Genomic DNA, 23,659 nt, shown 5'->3' with positions numbered 1-23,659 from the left:
TTGATCAAAATATTTATTAAATGCATTACTGCATGTGGCCTCAACTGTGTATGGGCTGTTAAAGGCTTGAGTGCCTGGCTAAAACCAGGGAAACTGTTGCCCCCTTTTTCATGTTTGCAGAGCAGCTACTACTGCTCATAGTAGGGCCAGTATGGCTTGTAAAAGAGGGAGTAAATACTCTAGAGCAAGATTCTGCTGAACTGGAATGGAGCTGGGGGTGAGGGGACTGAGTCAACCCTTCCAGGCAGTGGTTTTATAGCCTGTTCTTCTTGGTGTCCACCCTTTTGCCCTGATGGGGAACATAAGGCTTTCTTCTGGCAGGGAAGACACATCCAGGTACTAGAAAAGAAAGCCAGAGACAGGCTTGGGAAGGGAGACAGGAGTTGCTTTTTTATTGACTTGGTCCTGGGTTTTGTAGTAGAGCCCCTTTGGGTTTAAGAGCATTCTGCTGCTTCCTTTTTTCTTCCTGCAACTTCTCCTGCTGTCTGAGCTGCCATGCCTGTAATCCAGCATCCATTTCCTGTGACAGCAGTACAACTCGTCTCTGAAACAGACAGGAAAACAGTGTGGATAACATCTGGGGCTTGAGCTCTGCACCATATATCCTTTCATTCACAGATCAAAGTCAGGTTTCGGCTGGAAAGTGACACCACTGACTGGGGAAGGGGTGGAACCAGGTCCTGCGCTGGCAAGCAGGAGGAAGGAAGCAAAGTGGGTGTCTACCATTGGTTCCTGCCTTAAGAGTGCCCCAGTCTAGTCTCCCTTCTCACAGTACTGTTAAAACCTTCAGTGCATAAAACCTCCAAGTGAGGGGTACGTGTCAGCTTAGGTGCCAACTCAGGACAAATTACAATTTAAATGTTCTCCAGCCAGTTACAGTTTGTCCTGGCTGGAGATCTAGCCACTCACCGCAAACTTTTCCCTTTGGGCTTTTCTTCGAAGCTGGCCTTTCATTGGAGGAGCAGGGCGGCCATCTGCAGATAGAAGTGAAAGGAAAGGCAAGTGTTAGAGCCTACAGTACCCTGGCCAAGTGGCTGTGACAGCAAAACAGGGAAGAACCAATCTCAAGCTCCTCTCACTGTAGCTTCATTCCCCTAGAACACTTCCTTCATCTTCAATGGCGAAGTATGCCAGAACCACCAAGAATAAGCTCCAAGGCATGTTCCTACTCTACTTACCCATCATTAGCCTAGAATTCAAGGTCCTTTGTGATGCTGAATCTCCTGTTTTATCTTCAGATACACTCCACTCAAGCAATTGGATTACTGTTCTACTCACCACTGAGTCCTTGCTGAATTCTATCTCACTCCATAATGAAATATCCTCTTTTCCTTTCCTTTCCGCCAAATTCTCATTCTTAGGCCTAACCCCAGCCCTACTTGTCCCAGACACCCTTCTCTAACCTCTTCAACTCTGTCACTCCCTTCTGAAAGAAATGCATCTCCATCATTTAATATTTGTCTATTTGGGGACATTTAAAGACTATATGCAGGTCAGGAAGCAACAGTTAGAACTGGACATGGAACAACAGACTGGTTCCAAATAGGAAAAGGAGTACGTCAAGGTTGTATATTGTCACCCTGCTTATTTAACTTCTATGCAGAGTACATCATGAGAAACGCTGGGCTGGAAGAAGCACAAGCTGGAATCAAGATTGCTGAGAGAAATATCAATCACCTCAGATATGCAGATGACACCACCCTTATGGCAGAAAGTGAAGAGGAACTAAAAAGCCTCTTGATGAAAGTGAAAGAGGAGAGTGAAAAAGTTGGCTTAAAGCTCAACGTTCAGAAAACTAAGATCATGGCATCTGGTCCCATCACTTTATGGGAAATGGATGGGGAAACAGTGGAAACAGTGTCAGACTTTATTTTTGGGGGCTCCAAAATCACTGCAGAAGGTGACTGCGACCATGAAATTAAAAGATGCTTACTCCTTGGAGGAAAGTTATGACCAACCTAGATAGCATATTAAAAATCAGAGACATTACTTTGCCAACAAAGGTCCATCTAGTCAAGGCTATGGTTTTTCCAGTGGTCATGTATGGATGTGAGAGTTGGACTATGAAGAAAGCTGAGTGCCGAAGAATTGATGCTTTTGAACTGTGGTGTTGGAGGAGACTCTTGAGAGTCCCTTGGGCTGCAAGGAGATCCAACCAGTCCATTCTAAAGGAGATCAGTCCTGGGTGTTCATTGGAAGGACTGATGTTGAAGCTGAAATTCCAATACTTTGGCCACCTCATGCGAAGAGTTGACTCATTGGAAAAGACTCTGATGCTGGGAGGGATTGGGGGCAGGAGGAGAAGGGGATGACAGAGGGTGAGATGGCTAGATGGCATCACTGACTCAATGGACATGAGTCTGAGTGAACTCTGGGAGTTGGTGATGGACAGGGAGGCCTGGTGTGCTGCAATTCATGGGGTCGCCAAGAGTCAGACACGACTGAGCGACTCAACTGAACTGAACTGAAGGGCTTCCCTGTAGCTCAGACAGTAAAGAATCTGTCTGCAATGCAGGAGACCTGGGTTTGATCCCTGGCTCAGGGAAGATCCCCCGGAGAAAGGAATAGCAATCCACTCCAGTATCCTTGCCTGAGAATCCCATGGACAGAGGAACCTACTACTTGGGGACATTTACTGTACTACTGATTATTTTTAGTCTTATTTAGCTATCTCAAATTCTTCTGGAAAGGGGCAGAGCATTGAAATATTAATTAATCTTTAAAATATCATGCTTTGTTTTACCAGCTAAGACTTTAAGTTCCTTAGGATCAAGGACTATATCCCTTACTTTCACTGTAATACAAATAGTGTAGGCACATAATAAACATCTCATAACCATCTGCTGATTTGCTGGAAAAAAGAAAAATGCAGTATCTTGATCTCAAGTAGTTTATAATGGAGAATAAAGGGATACTTTCTACAAAGAGAGTGAAAATGCTGCCAAAGTTCGAAGGCAAGACAAAGAAGAGATATTATTCATCAAGAAAGGGAACCAATACTGTGTACATCAGGTGTTTTACAGTGGATGTTTTATTTTCTCCTTACAAGAACCACCTGAGATAGGTATCCTTTTACAGAAGTGGAAACTGAGATACAATTAAGTAACTTGTCCAAGGCCATAAAGTTACCAAGTAGAGAAGCAATCCTGGATTAAGAATCAATTGTAGGACTTTCCTGGTGGTCCAGTGGTTAAGAATCCTATTTCCAATGCAGGGGACATGCTGTGGGGCAACAAAGCCTGTGCTGTGCTACAATAGGAGTTAAGATCCCACATGTCTTGAGGCCAAAAAACAAAAACAAAAAAACCGCCAAGACATAAAAAAACAGAAACAGTATTGTAACAAATTCAATAAAGACTTTAAAAATGGTCCGCATTAAAAAAAAATTAAAAAAATCAATTCCAGAGTCCTTCCAATATCTCAAGAAATCCTAGACTTCCTACAGTAAATAACAAGTAGAAAAAATCTTCACCATCCTCCGCAGCCACCACATATCTGATTAACCCACCACATATCTGATTATATAGGTTTATATCCCTATAAATGGCAACCCTCTCCAGGACTCTTGCCTGGAGAATTCTAAGGACAGAGGAGCCTGGTGGACTAGAGTCCATGGGATCACAAAGAGTGAGACAAGACTGTGCGACTGACTTTCACTATTTCTTTTTCATACTCCTATAAACTATACTCTGTGCTGTTGAAGGGGGCCTGCTTGGTCTCTGCCCAGTTCTAGTCTTGGCTTTGCTATTACCTAGCTGTGTGCTCCCAGGCAGTTTTCCCACCTCTGAACTGGAGTTCCAGTGGAGTGGGGAATGGCTTCAGATTTTCTAAGGTCCTTCTTTTTTAGGGCGTTTTTTTTTTTTTTTTAAAGGAAGAAACTTTTCCCAAAGGGAACCCACCATGCTCTGCCCTCACTCTTCTAAGCCTCTCTCAGAGGATAACAAACTCTCAACAATGTACTCCCCACACAGAAGGGCAGTTCTTTCTAACTTTCTAAAAATTTTTATTATTTACTTGGCTGTACCAGGTCTTAGTTGTGGGTGGCCTGCGGCATCTTTAGCTGCTGCAGGCAAACTCTCAGTTGTGGCACGTGGGATTTAGTTCCCCGATCAGATCGAACCCAGGCTCCCTGCATTGGGAGCACGGAGTCCTCACCACTCAATCACCAGTGAAGTCCCCTTCCTAACTTTGAAAAATTCACGTCTCTCTTTGACAACACAAAGTCTTGTCTCTCCCCGGTGACCCCCTAAATGAGAATTATTTTCTGCTTATCCCCACAAGCCGAGAGGTTCCGTCCAGCTTTCCTTTCCACAGGTGTAGTTTAATTCACAAAGTAAACAGCAGGGCTTCTTCCCTCCCAACTCCAAACATAAAGTTCATTAAGTTGTCCGCTCAGACACACCTCCACTTTGACACTCCTTCCCCCCACTCCCAGCTCCGCTACGTCCAGGGGCGTTCCCTCAGGGTGAAAATCTCCGAAGTGGAGTTAACTTTCAGATCAGCGCTCACCCGCGTACGACCAGTCTGGGAGCTCTGTAAGGGGCCCGTAGCCGGAGGGGTTGGCAGCAAGGCCCTGCCTGGATGGAGAAAAACAGTTCGGTGAGGATTGAGGCCAACTTCTGGCCCCCCAGTTTCTTCCCGACGGGCACTCACCGGAGTCGCCACTGGCTGCCTGCCCGAGCCGCGGAGCCGCAATGCAGTCTCCGGACACCTGCTGGGAAAACGGGGCAGAGCTGGGAGAGAGGCCGCGCAGCCAGCCCAGGGATCCGCGGCCCACCCCGGGAAACTCCGGAGCCCACCGACCTCACACCCACTTACTAGAGAGCAGCATACCCAAAGCAGCCATGCTGAGGCGCAGGAGCCGGAAGTGGGCGTGGCCTCGTTGGCCACGCGCGACGCTGCGCGGGAAGCAGGAAGTTGCCATCTTGAATCTGGTATTCAAACACGGGCCCCGCCATCTTGGCTCATCGTACGGAAAAGAGGGTCAAAATTGCTTCCAGGGTGTTTTGGAGGAGAGCGGTTGTTCTGAGTATGTGTTCTTAGTGTTGGGTACAACTTTGTGGAAGTCGCGTCCTCTCAGACGAAACCGTTCTGAACTGTCTCCCCACAGCCTATCTCCTTGCTGCGGCCACTAGTCCTTTGAAATTTATCTCAGTTGAGTAACATCCACGTGACCTCATTCTGTCTTCTAGCCTCACTGTAACATGTTTTCCTTAGCCGGAGTGAAATCTACAGTGAATCAAAATTAGGGTTTCAGTTCTCACTCATTTATCAAAGTTGAAGAGCTTACATGTGAGGAGCACTGTAGTCAGTGTGGAGAGCAAAGCAAAGGTCCCTATGCTCCAAGTCTAGAGAAAGAGGACAGTAATCATACATATTACAGTAATATTACAGCTGAGATGAGTACTGGGAAGGGAAGTAGGTGTTGCTTGTAAGCATATGAAAACTTGATCTGGAGTATAGTGTCAAAGAAGGCTTTCTGGAGGAAGCCGAATTGGCGCTAAGCTCTGATTCCATTTTTATAAAGCTACCACCACACGTTGTGTAATATCCATGCGAAAGCCTTGTGAGGCAGGTACTAGTAAGTGGCAAACCCCGATCTCGTGGCTTCTTTATTTTAAATCACTTACAGACATACTTTTATTGTGCTTTGCAAGTATTGCATTTTTTTTTTTTTTTACAAATTGAAGGTTTGTAGCAACGTTGCATAGAACGTCTTATCAGTGCCAGATTTTTCAAAGAGCATTCATTCACTTTGTGCCTTTGTGTCATATTTTGGTAATTCTTGAAGTATTTCAAGCTTTGGTATTATTGTTAAGGTGAACTGTGATCAGTGATCTTTGATGTTACTCTTGTAATTTGTTTTGACATTTTTTTAGCACTTTTTCAATTAAAGTTTTTTTTTTTTTAAGATATAATGATAGGGAGAGAGTGATGGACAGAGAAGCCTGGAGTGCTGTATTTCATGGAGTTGCAACGAGTCGGACACGACTGAACAATAACAACAAATGCTGCTGCTGCTGCTAAGTCGTTTCAGTCGTGTCCAACTCTGTGCGACCCCATAGACGGCAGCCCACCAGGCTCTCCCGCCCCTGGGATTCTCCAGGCAAGAACACTGGAGTGGGTTGCCATTTCCTTCTCAATGCATGAAAGTGAAAAGTGAAAGTGAAGTCGCTCAGTCGTATCCGACCCTCAGCGACCCCATGGACTGCAGCCTACCAGGCTCCTCCGTCCATGGGATTTTCCAGGCAAGAGTACTGGAGTGGGGTGCCATTGCCTTCTCCAAACAACAAATGCTAGTCACACTTAATAGTCCGTAATGTAGTGTAAATGTAATGTTACATGTACTGGGAGACTGAAAAATTCATGTCATTCTCTTTATTGTGATATTTCTTTTATTATGGTGGTCTGAAACTGAACCTGAACTATCTTGAGGTATGCCTGTACTTACCCTCGGGAAGTCATTTATCTTTAATTTCTTCATTGACAAAACTGAATATATCACATTTATGAAAACATTTAGAAAATGATAACGTAAGTGAAAGTGCTATAAAAATGGTGAAGCTTTTACAGAAGTGTCCATTACTCTTGTGCTAGGCTAGACACTTAAATACATGCTGACTGGGGAAACCTGAGGGAGTGGTGTAATGGTCTATCTGGAAGTTTATCATTTCCTCCTGCAAGACTGGGAAGTTTTTCCACAGGAGGTGGCTCTGAACTGCACTTTGAAAGAGGGGAAGGGTGGATCCTGGTTTAAGAAGTAAATGGCAGCTGTTTGGATAACAATAAGAATGGTACAGGGGAGGGCTGAACTAGAAAAAAGGATGAGAATAAAATAACCTTGGCTATAAGCCAATGGATGGACCCAAAAACTTAGCAAGGAAAGTAAGACAATAGAGTACTACTACCATTTTACATTTGTACACTTAATTTTCAGTTATCAAAACACTTCTGTATAAATGATATAAGCTCTTCTATTTAAAATTTCATAATAAAACTATAAAGTAGATAAGACAGATCAGGAAGCAGTCACTATGGAGATTGCTTGTAATTTTCAGAGATCAGGAAATCGAACCAAAATGTGGATGTGGATTTATTTTACAGTTGCAACAGTGACTGAGTAATACCTTTCCCAAGCCAGCCTCCATGTGTCTTTGGCTGGTTCTGAGAGGCAGCTGAGGCAGACAGCACTGAAATCCCATTACCTAATTTACAGTTGGAGAATCAAGTAGTAGAAACCAAGGACTGGAAAAATAAAGTCGGTGTGTTCAAGATTCATAGGAAAGCAGGCTGGCACTACCATCAACACTATATAAAGAAGTTAAACCAGCAATACTCCTGTCTTCTAGTAACTCATACACTATGGGTATAAAATCATAGTAAAGGCCACATGCATTAAGGTGAACTGATAATGTAGATGATAATTTCTCCAAAGACATATGGATAGCTAATAAACACATGAAGAGATGCTCACCATCACTCATTAGAGAAATGCAAATCAAAACTACAATGATAAATCATCTCACACTAGACAGAATTGCCATAATCAAAAAATCCACAAATAATAAGCCCTGGAGAGTGTGTGGAGAAAAGGGAACCCTCCTGTGCTGCTGATGGGAATATAAATTGATATAGTCACTATGGAAGACAGTATGGAGATGCCTTAAAAAACTAGGGATAAAACCACCATATGACCCAGCAATACCACTTCTAGGCATGTACCCTGAAGAAACCAAAACTGAAAAAGACACATGTACCCCAATGTTCATTGCTGCACTATTTACAATAGCTAAGACATGGAAGCAACTTAGATGTCCTTCGACAGATGAATGGATAAAGAAGTTGTGGTACATATACACAATGGAATATCACTCAGCCATTAAAAGGAACACATTTGAGTCAGTTCTAATGAGGTGGATGACTAGAACCTATTGTACAGAGTGAAGTAGGTCAGAAAGAGAAAAATATCATATATTAACACATAGATATGACTTCTAGATGGATGGTACTGATGAAACTTCTCAGAGCAGCAATGGAGACACAGACATAGAGAACAGACTTGCGGACAAGGGTGGGGGAAAAGAGGGAGAAGGTGAGATGAATAGAGTAGTATGGAAGAATATACACTAACAGATGTAAATAGAAAGCCAATGGGAATTTGTTGAATGACTCAGGGAACTCAAACTGGGGCTCTGTAACAACCTAGACGGGTGGGAATGGGCAGGAGGTGGGAGAGAGATTCAAGAGGGACGGGGCATATGTACACCTATGGTTAATTCATGTTGCTGCTGCTAAGTCACTTCAGTTGTGTCCGACTCTGTGCGACCCCATAGACGGCAGCCCACCAGGCTCCCCCATCCCTGGGATTCTCCAGGCAAGAACACTGGAGTAGGTTGCCATTTCCTTCTCCAATGCATGAAAGTGAAAAGTGAAAGTGAAGTTGCTCAGTCGTGTCTGACTCTTAGCGACCCCATGGACTGCAGCCTACCAGGCTCCTCTGTCCATGGGATTTTCCAGGCAAGAGTACTGGAGTGGGGTGCTATTATGTTAATGTATGACATAAATCAAATCAAATTGTAAAGAAATCACCAAAGATAAATAAATGTTAGAAAAAAATGTAGACAGTATGAACTCCACATGCAAAAGTGAACACATGTACTAGTTTAATAGCTGAGGGAGTCGAGGAGCCAGGGCTGGAGGATTTCAGGGCAGGATGGGAAGCTAAATCTGAAAAACTGGGGAATACGGGGGGGAAAGGTCTTGGAAAGGAAGATAAGTTCAGCCTTTGACGTGGTTAGAGTGATGTGGCAGGGGGACAATCTGTGGGTTGTAAATAGCAGGAAATAGGTGTCAGGATTTTGAGAGGGAGAGAGAAAGAGAACTCCAGGTGCTGACAGCTAACATCATCAACATTCTCAGGGACCTTATGGAACACTGTTGGGTGGAGAGGGGTTTGGCACTTGGACAGCACTCCTCAGTGACTTCACCAGACTCTAAGCCACAGGAAAGCAGCTTTATCATCCCCTAACTCAATGTCTTTCAACCTCTGGACTTCATCTGGCAAAGGCTGGAGGTAACAATGGTGAGAAATATCAGGAATCTGAGCTCCATGTCTTTCCCCTTAAAAGTCCTTTGCTTCTCAAGGGCATCACACCATGGCCTGTATTTGGCGTTAACATTTTAACCACTGATGTTTTTGTCCAACACGTTTATTCAAATATCGTTCTGTCAGGTCTGTATACAGTAATTTCTGTACAAGTGCACTGATAATTTTGGTTCTTTTTAAACTGTTGTGATGAGTAATGATGACTTTGGAGAAAAAACATAAGTAAGGCTGACTCTGGGTGGCTAATTCCACCTCATTTTGCAACCTCTTCCCCTTTCAGCATTCGGTGACTAAATTCTAAGATTGAAGAAGAGCGAACTATTTGGTAAGTGTCTTGTTTCACATTCCTTCTTAGGACAGCTCAACAAAGATCTAAATCACTGTCACTCTATGCAAGAACTGTGGGAACTGACAGTTATAAACCACCCACTCACATAATACATAGCTTTGCGTATTATTTCCTTATTGCTTATATAATCTATTGTAACATATTCCTTTTCTTTTACCTTGCTGTCAAATCCTTGCTCATTCAGTATAGGCTAAATTGTGTGTTAAATGCCCCAGCTTCAAGATGGGTAAATTATAACCTCAGGGCTACACTTTTTTTTTTCCTTGCCTGTCCCTGGGAAGTCTCTTATATGTGCCTTTCCACCAGACAGGTCTTGAAGGTGGTTGGTTCCCTATGAATCCCTGTAGCGAATCTTTGGCTTTAAAAGATGTCAAAGCTGGACTGTCCATAAGGTATACAAAAGGAAATTGTATTATTTAGAAGTCATCTTTTAGTTTTAATACGTGGTGAAACATTTCCAGATTCCTTTCCTTGAATTAGCCCAGCAACTCCCTCTTTTATTGGGTCCAAGAAAGGTGCGGTGGGGACTCCAGCCTCTGCTCTGACATCTTTGGTTACGTGCTGCCTCCTGGCGGCGGCTCTACGGCCTGACACCTTCCAGCCGGGTGGAGACCACTTGCTTTAATTTGGGATCTCGAAGCTGACGCAACAGCTTCCCCGAGGGGGCGGAGAGTTGAGTCGCCCTTCCGGGAGACCCCTCCCCTGGCTCCTAGCGGGAACGTCTCCCTCCCTTCCCCCACGGGGCTTTGCGGTCCAGAGTCCCTCCGGAGTTTCAGCCGAAAACGTCTCGGGGCTGGAGGCAGGGCTGCCAGGGTTTGGGGCTCTCGCCCAGACCCACCTTGGGCCGACAAGCTCGAGCTGGATTGGGAGGGAGGGAAGAGGAAGCTGAGCGCTCGTGGGGCGGAGGACGCCTCTAAGGGTATCCGCGGTCATTTTCATTTCCCAAGGGCAGCGCAGCTCTGGCTGAGCGAGGACAGGGCAGGGGAGCGGGTTGCGAGGCCTCTCGGTTCTCGAACCTTTGCGATCTTCGACTGCACCCACCACAATCCCCCCCACCCCACCTCTAGCGCCTCCTGCAGCCCGGGGAGGGGCGGGGGCTGCTTGGCCAGGTGGAGGGAACGAAGAGGTCCAGGTGTAGTGAGGCCCTGGTGCCCCAGCGCAGAGCCCGCCTCGGCCTCCGCAGCCAGATCTGGACATCGGGTGCTAACCGAGCTCTCCAGAGGGCTTTGGGGACTGGCGGTGGCTGGGTCGGGGTTGGGAAGGCGAGACCTTGGGGCTGCAGACACGGAACCGTGGGCCGAAAGAGGGAAGTAACGGGAAACGACGGGGACGACGTCAAGGGGCGGGGCCGGCGAGCGAGGCTGGGGGGCAGAGTGGGAGACCCGGGCAAAGGTGAGCGCGGCGCGCCGGCCCGGCGGGGGCGGAGGGGGGAGGGGCACGGGGCTCTGCGGGGGCGGGTCTGGGAAGAGAGTTCCCGCTGAAGGGTTTGCGGTTCCACTCGAACCCACCTGCATCTGCGTGAACCTGAGCACTCGCCTCACTCCGCCTTCGTCCCCTCTGCCCTTTCACCGCTTCGCGGACGTCGCGCCTTGTTCTCGCCGCGCCCAGACCGGCCACCTGAGCTGGGTGTGGGACTGCAGCACAGAGCTTCCGATCGATCGGGGAAGGCGCGTTAATGAGGTGCTTTTTGTCTTTGTTTTCCCATTGATCAAACAGAAAGTCCCTTTCAAACCATTCTAGGCCTCCCAGTAAAACTGAGAAAACTATACTTTTTCCTTCCCTTCAACCCATTACTATCAAAAAGAGTAGATACTTTTCAAAGTTGCTTGGGAGCCAGGCCAGCAGCAGCATAGCAGGGCCTGAAGAGCAAGTGCAAGACATTCCCGGAGCTCAACTTGGAAACCAGTCTAGGCAGAAAGGCATTATTCATCCAGTTATTCTTCCAGCAAACCCTTTTTTGACTGTCTACACGGACCCTGCGCTGGGGGTACCGGTGAATGAAGACGCTCTAGTGGGGCTGCGTTCTAGTGGGGGAAGCGACAACAAACTCCAGGTGGTAGCCAGTGCCTTTGAAGAAAAGTCAGGCATGGTGAAGGGGATGGAGATTGGCTGAAGGAAGAAGCTACTCCTTCAGAGACTCCTCGGGGAAGGTCTCTTGAGAGTGGTGTTTAAGCACAGACCTGAATGGAATGAGAGGAGCAATATCATGGGGAAGAATGTTCCAGGCCAAGGGAACAGCAAATGCAGACGCCTTGAGATGTCAGGGCTTGTGTGGCAACAACAAGGGGGGCCAGCGTGGCTGGAGTGAGGGGAGGAAAGTAGGGGCCAGTGCCAACAGGGGCAGCCTTAGGACTGTCTTCCTAGGATTTCCCTCATTTACAACTTGGACCTGAGTCCAGGGTGGGATTAAGGTGCAGGCCAGCTGGGCAAGCAGCCTGGGTCTAAAAGGGCACTGAATTATCCTGGAGTAATTCAGACTTTTGGAGCCAATGAGCTCTGATTTCTGTCTGTTGGTGAACTGTAAGTTGGCTCCCTTCCACTGAAGAATCCTTGATGACTGCTTACCTAGACCACCTGTCTCTAGAATAATTGTGCAACATGCAGGTACAGGTATTAATACAAGTTGCCTAAAGGCAGTGGTCACAGCTGGAATTCAGAAAATGCTGCACCTCGCTGTGAAGTGCCACTCCCTGAGACTTGTGCTATTGTCTACATTCAAAATCATTTGATATGCCTACCAAGAAACTGTCTGCTTCAGAAAACTGCATGTAATGAATTCATGCCTCAAACTCTACTCTTGAATAGAAAGAATGAGGTTTCCAATTTTTATTCCGTCGGTATTCCCCCACTTCTGCTAAGTAAACATTCAACAGATATTTAAATAATCTTGGTTTGAGGCAACTCATTAGCTTGCCCAGGGTGCCAGGGCTTACTCTGGTCCACTTGCCTGGCTCTTACCTGGGTTGCCACGTATCACCTGAACCAGTTGGGGACCTGAGGTGTGAGTAGGTTTGCTTAGTGTTTGGGTGTGTGTGTGGCTGTGCCCCCTACAACTGGCCTTCCTTGGCATGTGTTGCCTTACATAGGGATTGAAGTGGCTGCGGCTTTTGAGATGGGAGCACAGAGTTCTAATGCCCTAACCATGGATCTTGTGCCCTCCACAGGACCAAGGATAGTATGTGAGTGGGAGTTGAGCAGGGAATGGAATGAGGGGCTAGGGGAGTTGTAAAGGGCATCAAGGGGCTTCCCTGGTGGCTCAGTGGTAAAGAATCCACCTGCAGTGGAGGAGAAACAGGAGACATGGGTTTGATTCCTGGGTTGGGAAAATCCTCTGGAGGAGGGCATGGCAACCCTCTCCAGTATTCTTGCGTGGAGAATGCAATAGACAGAGGAGCCTGGTGGACTACGGTCCATGGGGTCACAAAGAGTCTGAAGCCACTGAGCATGCACGCATGCAAAGGGCATCAAGAGAGTACCCTAGGTCACTGGGAGAACTTAAGAACTCAGTAAATGTAGGACAACCAGGTAGTTCAGGGACTGAGGCAGGTTGGGGGGAGGAACTGAGGCTCTGAGCGGAGAAGGTGCCTGGAGGCAGGCAGCCATTGAGGTCCTCAGGGTCTGAACAGGCATTCCCAGCTCCAACTCGTTCCCTGGCCCCTCCCCACTGCCGGCCAGAGTCACACATGTGTTTTCCTGTTTTCCGTTTCGGTCCCCGGAGTCACCCTCTGCCTTTTCTGCTCCTCAGAGTCAACAGTTGCTGGAGCTTGAGCCTTACCCCTTGTTCCCTTTCCCAGCACCGGCCCCTCTTCCAGAGTGCTGGTAGCTCCTCCTTGCACCTGCCCAAAGGTCTCAGACAGGTAAGTGATGGGATGGGAGGGACAATGGGCAAGAGGGAAAGTCTTGCTGGAGGAGAATGGAGTGAGTCCTGAAAATTGCTTGTTTCCTAGCCTCAGCCTTCCCCAGTCTCAGCCCTCTGCCCTGAGACTTCAGCCCTATGTTAGTGGAAGCCATGGTCATTGAAGTAAATCCTTTTTTGCTTGTTGCACTTTTTTTTTTTTTTAAGGGACTGTTGTAGTGAAATACAGAAAAACAAATGGAGAACTGGGAAGGGAGGAGCTGAGCTTCCAGCTTGGGGAGATGGGGGAATTCAGCTGTAGCAGAGTGTGTCTGTTTTCTGTTTCTATTGTTTGGGGAGCCAGCATAGTCCAGTTGGAGCTAGGATGGCAGCACATGGTATCTGGGGGAGAAAGAACCTTCTCACCTTAGCAACCTGAGCTTGACTGAGGAACTGTATGCTGGTTCCTGGAGGAAGTGTGTTTGGGTTTTGCCATTCACAGGAGGGGTCAGGGCAAGGGGCTTCACTGGCTGCTGTGCCTGGCACTGCCTGCTTTGAGCCCTGCTTCTTGTGTTCCCTGAAGCCCTGAATCTGAAATTTCTGTTGGATGAATGTGTTGTCCTGTAATCTCCACTAGGTCCTCAGAGATGTATGCACCTCAGGAATGGTGGTTGTCTTCTGAGGTTCTAGACTTTGCAAGATTCTCTTGTAAAGCCTGGGGTAAGAGAACAGTTCAGGGCAGGTCATGCTGGTCCCAGGGTGCCTGAATGGTTGGAGGCATTACCCTGAGAGCTGGGGTCTTAGGAAGGAATGTGAACCACCAAGGATGTGCCTTCCTGCCCACAGAGCTGGTGCTGGGTAGTAGCTGAGAAAAGATGGGGCATCTTTTCTCTCGTTAGCCTCTTCTGTGGAGTTTGTGCAGGTTTATTGAAGAGTAGGCTAGGAAGAGGATTCTACTCTTATAGATATAGCATTTCCTGGTGAGACCACTAGGGTGTGCTGTTTGCTGGAGTGTGAGTTTCACCCCCAGTGAGTGATGATTTCACTTTTCAGATACCACCAACCAGGAACTAAACCCTGCACATGTCTCTTCCCACTTACTGTCACAGTTTCCCTTTCCCTCGTTTCCTTCATCCTTTTCCACTATGTCCCATTAGGACACATGCCCATCCTTGGTGCCAGGGAATTTGATCTTAAAAAGCCTGGCATGATGATGTGTTTCCGTGTGTTTTGTTTGCTTTAGAAGTGGGCACCCTAGCAATAGCAGCACTGCCAGGAGGACTTGTAATTGCCTCTCATCCCTGCAAAGGGATGAGAAAGGGAAGAAGCAATCAGGAAGGAGATGGACAGGCTTTGTTGGAGTCTTTAGCCTGGACTTCAGGCTGAAGGATGGCGGAGACTTTCTTTTAATCTAATCACATCCTCCTCTAGATAATTCATTAGGGAGCCATCTAAAGTGCTTTCTTGCCTAAGAGGAGGGCTAGAGACTGGGCAGGTCAGAGTGGGTGGGGCGGCTGAAGAGACAGAGCTTGGGCTGTGTTGGCTAGCCTGCCCACCTACCTTGCTACTTTGGCATCCTGGGAGGTGACTTAGTGTCTGCCTTATGGGCTGCTGGAGGAATTAAATGAGATAAGGCATGTAGATGTTTAGCAGTGTTTCTGGCTCAGGTAAGTGCTCAATAAATGACAGTTACTGTTATAGAAGCATTTAGCGGGAAGCTGGGAAAAAAGGACAGTCTTCTGGATGGATTTCAAGATGTTTTTGGGAGGGTGGCTTGGGAGACATGTGATCTCTGGGGAGTCTAACAGCAGAATCAGCTTCCTGGGGGAAAAAAAAAAGGTTTAAGGGACTAGATTGGGAAGTTGTAGGGTGGAGATAAGGCCCCCTGGGGCTTTTTAGATCTTAGTTCTCTGATAATTGAATAAGGAAAGAGGGTGTGAAAGGGCATGAGAAGGGATAGAAAGACAGTTGCATTTCAAAATGAACACATTTCTATTGGTAAAAGAAACCAGGAATACCAAATTTAAGTAGCCCCTAAAAACAGAATTTTTGCTTTCCCCCAAATGCTCAACTTCCTCTGTTTTGGACCTCTCCAGTATAGCTCTGGAGAGGTTCTTTCCAGAATAAAATTCTGGAAAAAAAATTCTTTCCCCATATTTTTAGGAAATTGGAGTAAACTTGTATTTGGGGAAGGTGTTTGTAGGACTTTATGCAGAGATCCTGGTATGTTTTCTCAAGGATGAAAGGACATGTGAGTGGGCCACAGATGCAGCCAGAGGTTTGAGTCTCATATTTTGGTCTTGGAAGCAGCCTGGGCCCAGCCCTCCGGTCATGGCACAAATTTCGGGCAGCCACTGTCACTGTATGTGGGGAAGTATGCAGAGTTCTCTTAGGACACTTGATCACGAGTTGGACTGTACTTACACTTCCTCTAATCTGCATATGAACAAACCTCTGTTCACAATGTGCCGCCTTCCTGCCTTTCTTGTTGGGGGTGAGAGAAGTGGGGCTAAGGTGGGGCGTGGAGGACCGAGAGAGGGCTGTGCCTTCCTTCTCGGCCGCAGCCCTGTCCTCAGCTGATTTGCTTGGGGATGGCAGCTGGCGGTGGGGGTGGGGGGGAACTTCCCTGGGGTTGCAGAAACTGCACTCAGCTGACCATCGGTCCTTTCTTCTGGGCCCCCAGTCCTGGAGCAGAGCTGACAAAGGAGATTCCTGAGAGAGTGCCTTCTTATCGCAGAAACTGCTGAGCCAAGAGCTCCTAGCCTTCCTCTTGTAGATGTGAAAGGCCAGTGAACCTTGGACCCAGACAGTTGCTTAACACCCCTCTCTCTTCCTCCCTCCTCCCTTCTTGACTTCTTGATTTGACTTAAATCCACAAGCATTTGCCTAGCCTTTCCTTTTACCGAAACGCAGGAGGGATCAGACCACAGCTCCCAGAGGCTGGTCTCTGTGTGGCTGGCTGCTGCCGGGGCCCTGCTTCCTTCAGGGCTGGGGAGTGAGTGTGCTTCCCCGCTTCCTCTTAGCCCTCCTCATCTTGCCCAGTCTCCCTTTACTGCTCTGCAGTGTCCAATTGCTTCCTTTCCTTAGAGCCTCTAGCCCTAGAATCTGTCCACTTGCTTGGCCAGCCTGGCCTGTCTTCCTCCTAGCTTTTCCTGCTCTGAGATGCCCGGCATTTGCTACCCCTTCAGCTGTTTCCTTGCCTCGGCTTTGGTGTTGTCTCTGCAGCGGCAACATCTGTGTGGGGAGTGGTCATCAGCAGCCTCCAGTCATCTCTAGCTGGACTGTACGTTTGGAGGACCGATCTCTCATCCGTCCTTTTTTTGGGTGATGCAACTATGCAGGGATTTGATGGCTAGAGGCCTGCAGTACTAGGGGTTGTGGTATCTGGGAAAGGAAAAGCATGGAAAAGAGAAGGGCCTGTCTTCTTTCTGGATGGGGCTGGGCTGCTTGGGCTTTGCTAGGACTTTAGAGTTCAGCGGATGGTTGTTAAAGGATGCTCCCTGAGCAGGGGCATGGCTGTGAGTTTCCAGAGAAAGAGATCTCTGAAGCTTTTAGGTTTCCCAGAGTCAGGGTCCTTGGGTGAAAAGGGCAGTGTTGTGTTGAGAACCCACAGGTTAGCTGCTTCCAAGTTTGGTTTTCAAGGTTGCATCTCATCACGTGACAGATGAGGCTGAAATTGGAGGGAAGACAGACTTTTAGGGGGTAAGGCTGAAACGCAGGCTGACGTCATGATAGTGACACCTCGGAAGTGCCAAATTGCTCATCTTCCTGTCTCCAGTGAGCTTAGATAGAACCAGGATTTAGTTTTCTATTTTGTAAATCAGGCAGGAAGCGCCGGCCTAATGAGAAACATGTTTTCTCTCTGGGGAATGAGTGCCTTTCTTTCAAGATTCAAGTTGGGGTCATTTCGATGAGCCAGATGGAGAAGAGATTCCATTCAGAGGCAAAAGGTCCCCAAAATGGTGGGCGTGGGTGGATTGCCTATGCTGGCTTCTGGGGCGCAGAGTTCTCTGTAATTGCCAACCTGATATATATCTTTATCTTTCTTCCTTAGAGGGCAATGCCAGGAAGCTGGTAAAGGCTTTCTTCTCCTCCACCATGGTTGACGACGTTCAATATGAAGTGGCCTCCCAGCATGAGAGGGACGCCACCCCCTTGGCCAATGAGGCCAGCCCCAAGTCGGAGCAGGTGAAGCTGAAGAAGGAGATCTCGCTGCTGAATGGCGTGTGCCTGATTGTGGGGAACATGATTGGTTCGGGCATCTTTGTCTCCCCCAAAGGCGTGCTCATCTACAGTGCCTCCTTTGGCCTCTCCCTGGTCATCTGGGCAATCGGGGGCCTCTTCTCTGTCTTCGGTGCACTTTGTTATGCAGAACTGGGCACCACCATTAAGAAATCTGGGGCCAGCTACGCCTACATCCTTGAGGCCTTTGGGGAACTCCTTGCCTTCGTCCGTCTCTGGACCTCGCTCCTCATCATCGAGCCCACCAGCCAGGCCGTCATCGCCATCACCTTTGCCAACTACCTGGTGCAGCCCATCTTCCCAAACTGCTTGGCCCCCTATGCTGCTGTCCGCTTGCTGGCTGCTGCCTGCATCTGTAAGTGGGGCTGGGGCAGGAGGGATGGGGTGTGAGTCAGCTTAGTTGATAAGGAACTGGAAAGGAATGCCGCGGACAAACAATTTTGTTGTTGTTCATGTGTGTGCTAAGTGTGAAAATTCAAAGGGCTTTAGTGTCCAAAAAAAAAAAAAAAAAAATCCTTTCTTCTAACTTCTCACTGTAAACATCATTAACAGTCTCTGCCCTTGCTGACCTTTACCTTCAAGAGATATAATTTTGTTCTGTTTTACAAAAATGGGGTTATAGTACACATATATTTCTACAGTTATTTTTTTTCCCAGAATTTATCAGTAGTTTTCTTTTCGATGTACAGATCTACTGAAAAAAAAAAAAGCTTCAAGTTATTCCATGTTAATTTTAAGGCTATATTGTTTATTTAACCAACCAGGCCTCTGTTAATGGCCATTTCAGCTGGTTCCAGTTTTTCAGTCTTACCGATAACACTCCCATGAATATCCTATTGTGTTTGCATGAGTTTTTTGTGGGCTAGATTCTTTTCTTATTTTCAACTTATTTTATTGAAGTATGATTTACAGGGTTGTGTTAATTTCTGCTGTACAGCAAAGTGATTTGGTTATACATACATATACATTCTTTTTGATATTCATTCCCATCATGGAATATCACAGGTATTGAATACAGGTCCCTGTACTGTACAGTAGGACCTTGTTGTTTATCTGTTCTATATATAATAGTTGTGTGGGTGCTAAATTGCTTCAGTTGTGTCCAACTCTTTGCAGCTCTATGGACAGTAGCCCACTAGGCTTCTCTGTCCATGGGATTCTCCAAGCAAGAATACTGGAGTGGGTTGCCATGCCCTCCTCCAGGGATTCTTCCCAACCCCAGGGACTGAACCCACATGTCTTACATCTCCTGCGTGGGCAGGTGGGTTCTTAATCACTAGTGCCACCTGGGAGCCCATGTATAGTTGATGTCTGCTAATCCCAAACTCCCAATCCTTCCCTCCACTCCCCACTCCCTCTTGGCAAACACAGGTCTTCTCTTTGAGTCTGTTCATTTGTGTTGTGTTTTGGATTTCGTATATAAGTGATTCATATGTTATTTGTCTTTGTTTGACTTCACTTTGTATGATAATCTCTAGGTCCATCCATGTTGCTGCAAATGGCATTCTTTCATTCTTTTTAAGGCTGACTCATATTCCATTGTGTATATACACCGCATCCGTTCGTCAGTCAATGGACATTTAGTTTGTTTTCATGTCTTGGCAATTGTGAACAGTGCTGCTATGAACACGGGGCTTCGCGTATCATTTTGAATTACAGTTTTGTCCAGGTATCTGCCAGGAGTGGGATTGCTGGATCATGTGGCAACTCTGTTTTTAGTTTTTTTTTGAAGAACCTCTGTACTGTTCTCCATAGTGGCTGTACCAGTTTACATTCTTTGTGGGCTAGTCTTCTTCTTTTTTTAAATATTTATTTATTTGGCTGAGCCAGGTCTTAGTTGTAGCATGTGGGATCTACTGACCAGGAATCGAACCCTGGCCCCCAGCATTAGAAGCACAGAGTCTTAGGCACTGGACCACCAGGGAAGTCCTTAGATTCTTAAAACTATCATTTCAACCTACCCTGGCCTTTTCTCTATCTCATAAATATTATTTAAATTTGTACATTTAGCAAAGCCACGTGAGGGTGCCCAGGGGCTGAACCTCTGCAGCCCCATCCCTCAGCTGCCTCTGCTCTGGAAAAGTGCCCTCCCCGTGTGGGAGGCCCTAGGACCTTGGAGACCCCTCCCTGCCCCTGCTGTGGGGAAGCTGATTTGGGGCAGCCATGGGGCACCGCTGAGTGTGTGCCTGGTGGGCGTCGGCTTGCTGGACCAGCCTCAGTCACCCTCGTGAGCTCTTCCCTTTCAGGTTTTCTGCTGCCCCATTTTCCTACTAGCTTCCCCTCCAGCCTCCCTCCTTTGATGGTTGTGCAGAGAGCCGCTGTGCTCTGTGGGGCCTCCTGCGCTGTGTGTGCCCCTGGTGGGCTTGGGCTGTGTGCGGGGCAGTGTGTCATGCTGGCAGTGCTCAGGGAGGGGCAAAGCCACTGCCCTGTGTTGTAGGAGGGAGTTTTCCCTTGAGGTCTTAAATGCGATCTGTAGTTTTCTCTGGCATCATTTACAGATGATTTGGTAGGATGACTTACTAATGAAACTAATTTTAGGATCTGTTGGTCTTGGAGTCCCCTCAGATGTGGGCATATAGTTACATATGTTGTGTAGAGTAAGGATTATTCTACCTAAGATTTCCAAGATGGCTGCATTCCTTTAAGCACTGGAATTCTACTTTAGCCGTCTTGATTGAAATCTCTTTCAAACCAGCGCTGTGTGTTCTTGCCTGCATAATGTGACTCTTTCGTGTGTGTGACTCTAGGTCACCCCACTGTACATGTCAAAGCTTATATGATGAAGGCCTTTCCAGGCCCCTGGGTGGGGATGAATATTTGCTTCTTCAGTGGCCTCAGAGGACTGGCTTGACTTCAGGGCCTCAGGTTTTCTCCTCTCATGATTTTGATCTGTGTCTTCTCTGACAGCTATTTTTCCTTGATTCTGACCTTGGGCCTGCCTTCAGTAGTCTTCTTAATTTGCTGCTTTTAGTTTGGGAGTAGGGAGGTACTCAAATTCTTGGGCACTAGGTACACATGTGCGTCCTCCTCAGAATACATGTTAAGTAGCCAGTTATGATTAGTCTGGACAGCTCCCTGGTTAATAAAAGACAGAGTTTTGTGCCTGGATTTATGGCATATTTGAGATAAGCCCGATAGAATGAAAAGCATACCAGACTTGTGTTTGAGGCTGGCTCAATAACTGTGTGTAGTGACTTGTTACTTCCAAGGTTCTAGGAGCATGACATGAGATTCAGTGAAAAATCATAGATCATGACTCAAGTGTACCGTTTTAATGATTGTGATGTTTAAAATTGCCCTCTCCCAGTTGCTTCTAGGACTTTGTTCTATCTCTGTGTTCTATCTCTAATAATCTTCAGAGGCACATAGAGATCTGCAAGAAGGTTCAGAAGGGCAACTGAGATTGTAAGTAAGAATTTAGGGGCATATGATTCATGAGTTTCTTCCTTCAGCTCTTGTTTAATGAGCACTCAGTACAAGTCAGTGGAGTAGGAAATGGCAACCCACTCCAGTATTATTGCCTGGACAGTCTCATGGATGGAGGACCCTGTCAGGCTATACAGTACATGGGGCCACAAAGAACTGGACACGGCTGAGCAACGGAACACACACAGTGCAAGTTAGATGCTAAGACATTCTGTCCAGATAGCATCCAGGCAGTAATATGTCATTTATCTAACCATGACCCTTCAGGAGGGCTTCCCTGGTGGCTCCGTACGTAAAGAAACTGCCTGAAGTGCAGGAGGCCCGAGTTCAATCCCTGGATTGGGACGATTCCCTGGAGAAGGAAATGGCAACCCACTCCAGCATTCTTGCCTGGAAAACTCCATGGACAGAGAAGCCTGGCAGGCTACAGTCCATGGGGTCGCGAAAGACTCAGATACGACGTAGTGACTAAACAACAACAATCCTTCAAGAGAAAACCAAGAAGTAAGGAGAAGAAAAGGTTTACAAGCAGCCAGGAAAGAGACATTCTAGGAGCAGACAAGATGGCTTTCTTCTTGTGGGGAGGAGTGCTTAGGAAGATAGCACAGGGACTGTGATGTCTGCACTGAATTTTGAATATATACATAGCTGTCTCCTCAGACACTTCTCACAGGGGGAACTGCGTGTGAAGGTAGTGGGTGCAAAAAGGCACAGAACCAGTCCAGGTTCAAGAATTCCAGGTGGTTGATTTGGCTGGAATGTGGGTAGAAGGGTGAGAAGGGAGAGCCTGGGAATGTAGCCTCAGGGCCAGCTCCGCGGGGGTGGTTTGTGCTGCCTAAACAGGTTAGACTTTATCTTGAGAGCAGGCAAAAACTTTTGACTTTAAGTGGAGACATGAAATCAGAGTTGCTTTGAAGAGGAACTCTGACTTTGTGGAGAATGTTTTTGAAAAAAGTGAGGGAGAGAAGGTAGGGAGACCAGGTTAGGGAGCTGAAACCTGAAGAGTGGTGATGGCCTACACTGTAAGGGAAATGAAGTAATAGATAAAGAAATAGTCAGAAGGTAGAATTTCTGATTCTGGTTGTGGAGGACATAGGAGCTCTCAGAGATGATGCTAAGGATTCAGCCTTGGACAGATGGAAGGTTGATGGGGTTACCTTCTGAAATAGGGAGGTGGGCAGTCAGTCATGACTGATGGTTGAAGGGGAGTGTCTGGGGCTTCTGCTGAGCTGTTCATATGCCCTTTCAGGAGCCATGCCTTTGTTGTGACGCAGAGTTGTCGTTTTCCCACCAAGTCACACTTACCTGGGCTTCCCTGGTGGCTCAGTGAGTGGTCAAGAATCCACTTGCCAATGCAGGAGATGTGGGTTTGATCTCTGGGTTGGGAAGATCCCCTGGAAAAGGAAATGTCAACCTGCTCTTTATTCTTGCCTGTAAAATCCCATAGACAAAGGAGCCTGTTGGGCTACAGTCCATGGGGTCGCAAAGAGTCAGACATAACTTAGTGACTACACCATCACCACCACACTTACCTAAAAAGAGGCTGATGTGTCCATGATGATGTCAGCCTATTAGTGTACATGGTGAATGTTCCTGTATGGTTTCTAATGACCAGAAGTCATATGTTCATGATCAAGACACCCCTTTCCTAATACTATAGTCACTGGGGAACCCATCTATTAATTGTAATCTGGGAATTGTTTGCAGGACATGTAACCAGAACAAAGAAAGTTTTGACTATTTGAGGAAAATTTACTGAATGTGGTGGGTTCTGTAAAATATGGAGCTGAAAGGTAAGAGCTCTTCCTTCCCAGAGCTCACAGTCAGTGGACTGGAAGAGCAAAAGTAGTCAGTTGTATATGATGAGTGCTGGGAATGGGAGGAGTGGGCTAATGAGTTCTGGGAGTGGGAGATGAGATCCACTCTCAACACTGAAGGATGGAAAGAAGTCAAGGGGCCCATGAAACACCCACTCACCACAGCCCACAAGGCCAATGCCATCTGACAGTAACTTGCCTCAGACCTCTTGTCCCCACTCTCTGCTCCAGCTTCTGACCTTGCTTTTCTTCCAGTTTGCCTGGAACATTCCTGCTTCAGGGACTTTGTACTTATTTTTCCTTTTTCCTGGAAGACTCCTCCCCCAGATACCCTTAGAATTTATTCCCTCACTCCATTCATGTCTTTGCACAAATATTACCTTGCTGAAGGCTTGCCTTGTCTAAAATGCTTACTCTCAGTCTTCTAGCTGGTTTATTTTTCTCTGTAGAGGTTTGTTTGTTTTTTTTTTTTGGTCGTGCAGTGAGGCATATAAGATCTTAGTTCCCTCAAACAACAATGGAACCTGTGCCCCCTGCAGTGGAAGTGCGGAGTCTTAACCACTGGACCGCCAGGAAGTCTCTTGTCTATAGACTCCTTACCACCTGACATTGATTATGTATTTGCTTATTGTCTCTCTCCCTCTAGAGTATAAACATCATGAGAGTAAGGACTTGGTTTTGCTCACTACTGAGTCTCTGGCACCTTGATCAGTGCTGTGTACTGATGTCTGCTAGGTACTTAGTAAATACCTGTTAAGTGGAGAAGGGGCAAGGAATTCTAGGCACAGGGAAAGGCAATGTAAAGGGATAAGGTGAGAAGAAGTGTCGGGGTGTGGGGTATGTGTGGGCGACTGTGGGATGTGAGGGCACTAGGGGTGTAAGGG

At 47.0% G+C, this 23,659-nt stretch overlaps 2 protein-coding genes and 1 long non-coding RNA gene across 16 annotated transcripts in view; 1 reads left to right on the top strand and 2 right to left on the bottom strand.

Annotated features, from left to right (window-relative positions):
* Positions 1-364: 364 nt before the first annotated feature.
* On the bottom strand, positions 365-5,265 carry MRPL52 (mitochondrial ribosomal protein L52). 8 transcript variants are annotated; one of them, XM_006066512.3, is made up of 5 exons: positions 4,819-5,072; positions 4,654-4,714; positions 4,510-4,577; positions 910-974; positions 365-544 (listed from the first exon to the last, which is right to left on the bottom strand). In XM_006066512.3, the coding sequence occupies exons 1-5, from the start codon at positions 4,922-4,924 to the stop codon at positions 392-394; spliced, it is 453 nt and encodes a 150-aa protein (XP_006066574.3). In that variant the 5' UTR covers positions 4,925-5,072; the 3' UTR covers positions 365-391. The 8 variants fall into 8 exon arrangements, with proteins under 8 accessions (XP_006066574.3, XP_006066576.3, XP_006066575.2 ...); XM_006066514.3 differs by having other exon boundaries at positions 4,834-4,927; XM_006066513.3 differs by having other exon boundaries at positions 4,654-4,711; positions 4,819-4,903.
* Positions 5,266-10,013: 4,748 nt separating this feature from the next.
* On the bottom strand, positions 10,014-11,115 carry LOC123328166. Its single transcript, XR_006542947.2, has 2 exons — positions 10,964-11,115; positions 10,014-10,313 (listed from the first exon to the last, which is right to left on the bottom strand). It is a non-coding gene; the product is annotated as an uncharacterized LOC123328166 (long non-coding RNA).
* Positions 10,222-23,659, top strand: part of SLC7A7 (solute carrier family 7 member 7) — a 39,747-nt gene continuing 26,309 nt past the window's right edge. The window contains exons 1-4 of one of the 7 annotated variants that reach the window (XM_044925286.1): positions 10,222-10,374; positions 11,064-11,135; positions 13,201-13,312; positions 17,345-17,887. In XM_044925286.1, coding sequence (XP_044781221.1) covers positions 17,389-17,887 — 499 coding nt within the window. In that variant the 5' untranslated portion in view covers positions 10,222-10,374; positions 11,064-11,135; positions 13,201-13,312; positions 17,345-17,388. The other 6 variants (XM_044925285.2, XM_044925287.2, XM_025296067.2 and 3 more) reach the window with 6 other exon arrangements.

This window comes from Bubalus bubalis, chromosome 11 (genome assembly GCF_019923935.1).
Source record: "Bubalus bubalis isolate 160015118507 breed Murrah chromosome 11, NDDB_SH_1, whole genome shotgun sequence".
NCBI lineage: Eukaryota > Metazoa > Chordata > Mammalia > Artiodactyla > Bovidae > Bubalus > Bubalus bubalis.
The sequence above is the reverse complement of the archived record's forward strand: the minus strand, read 5'-3'. Positions and strand labels throughout refer to the sequence as shown.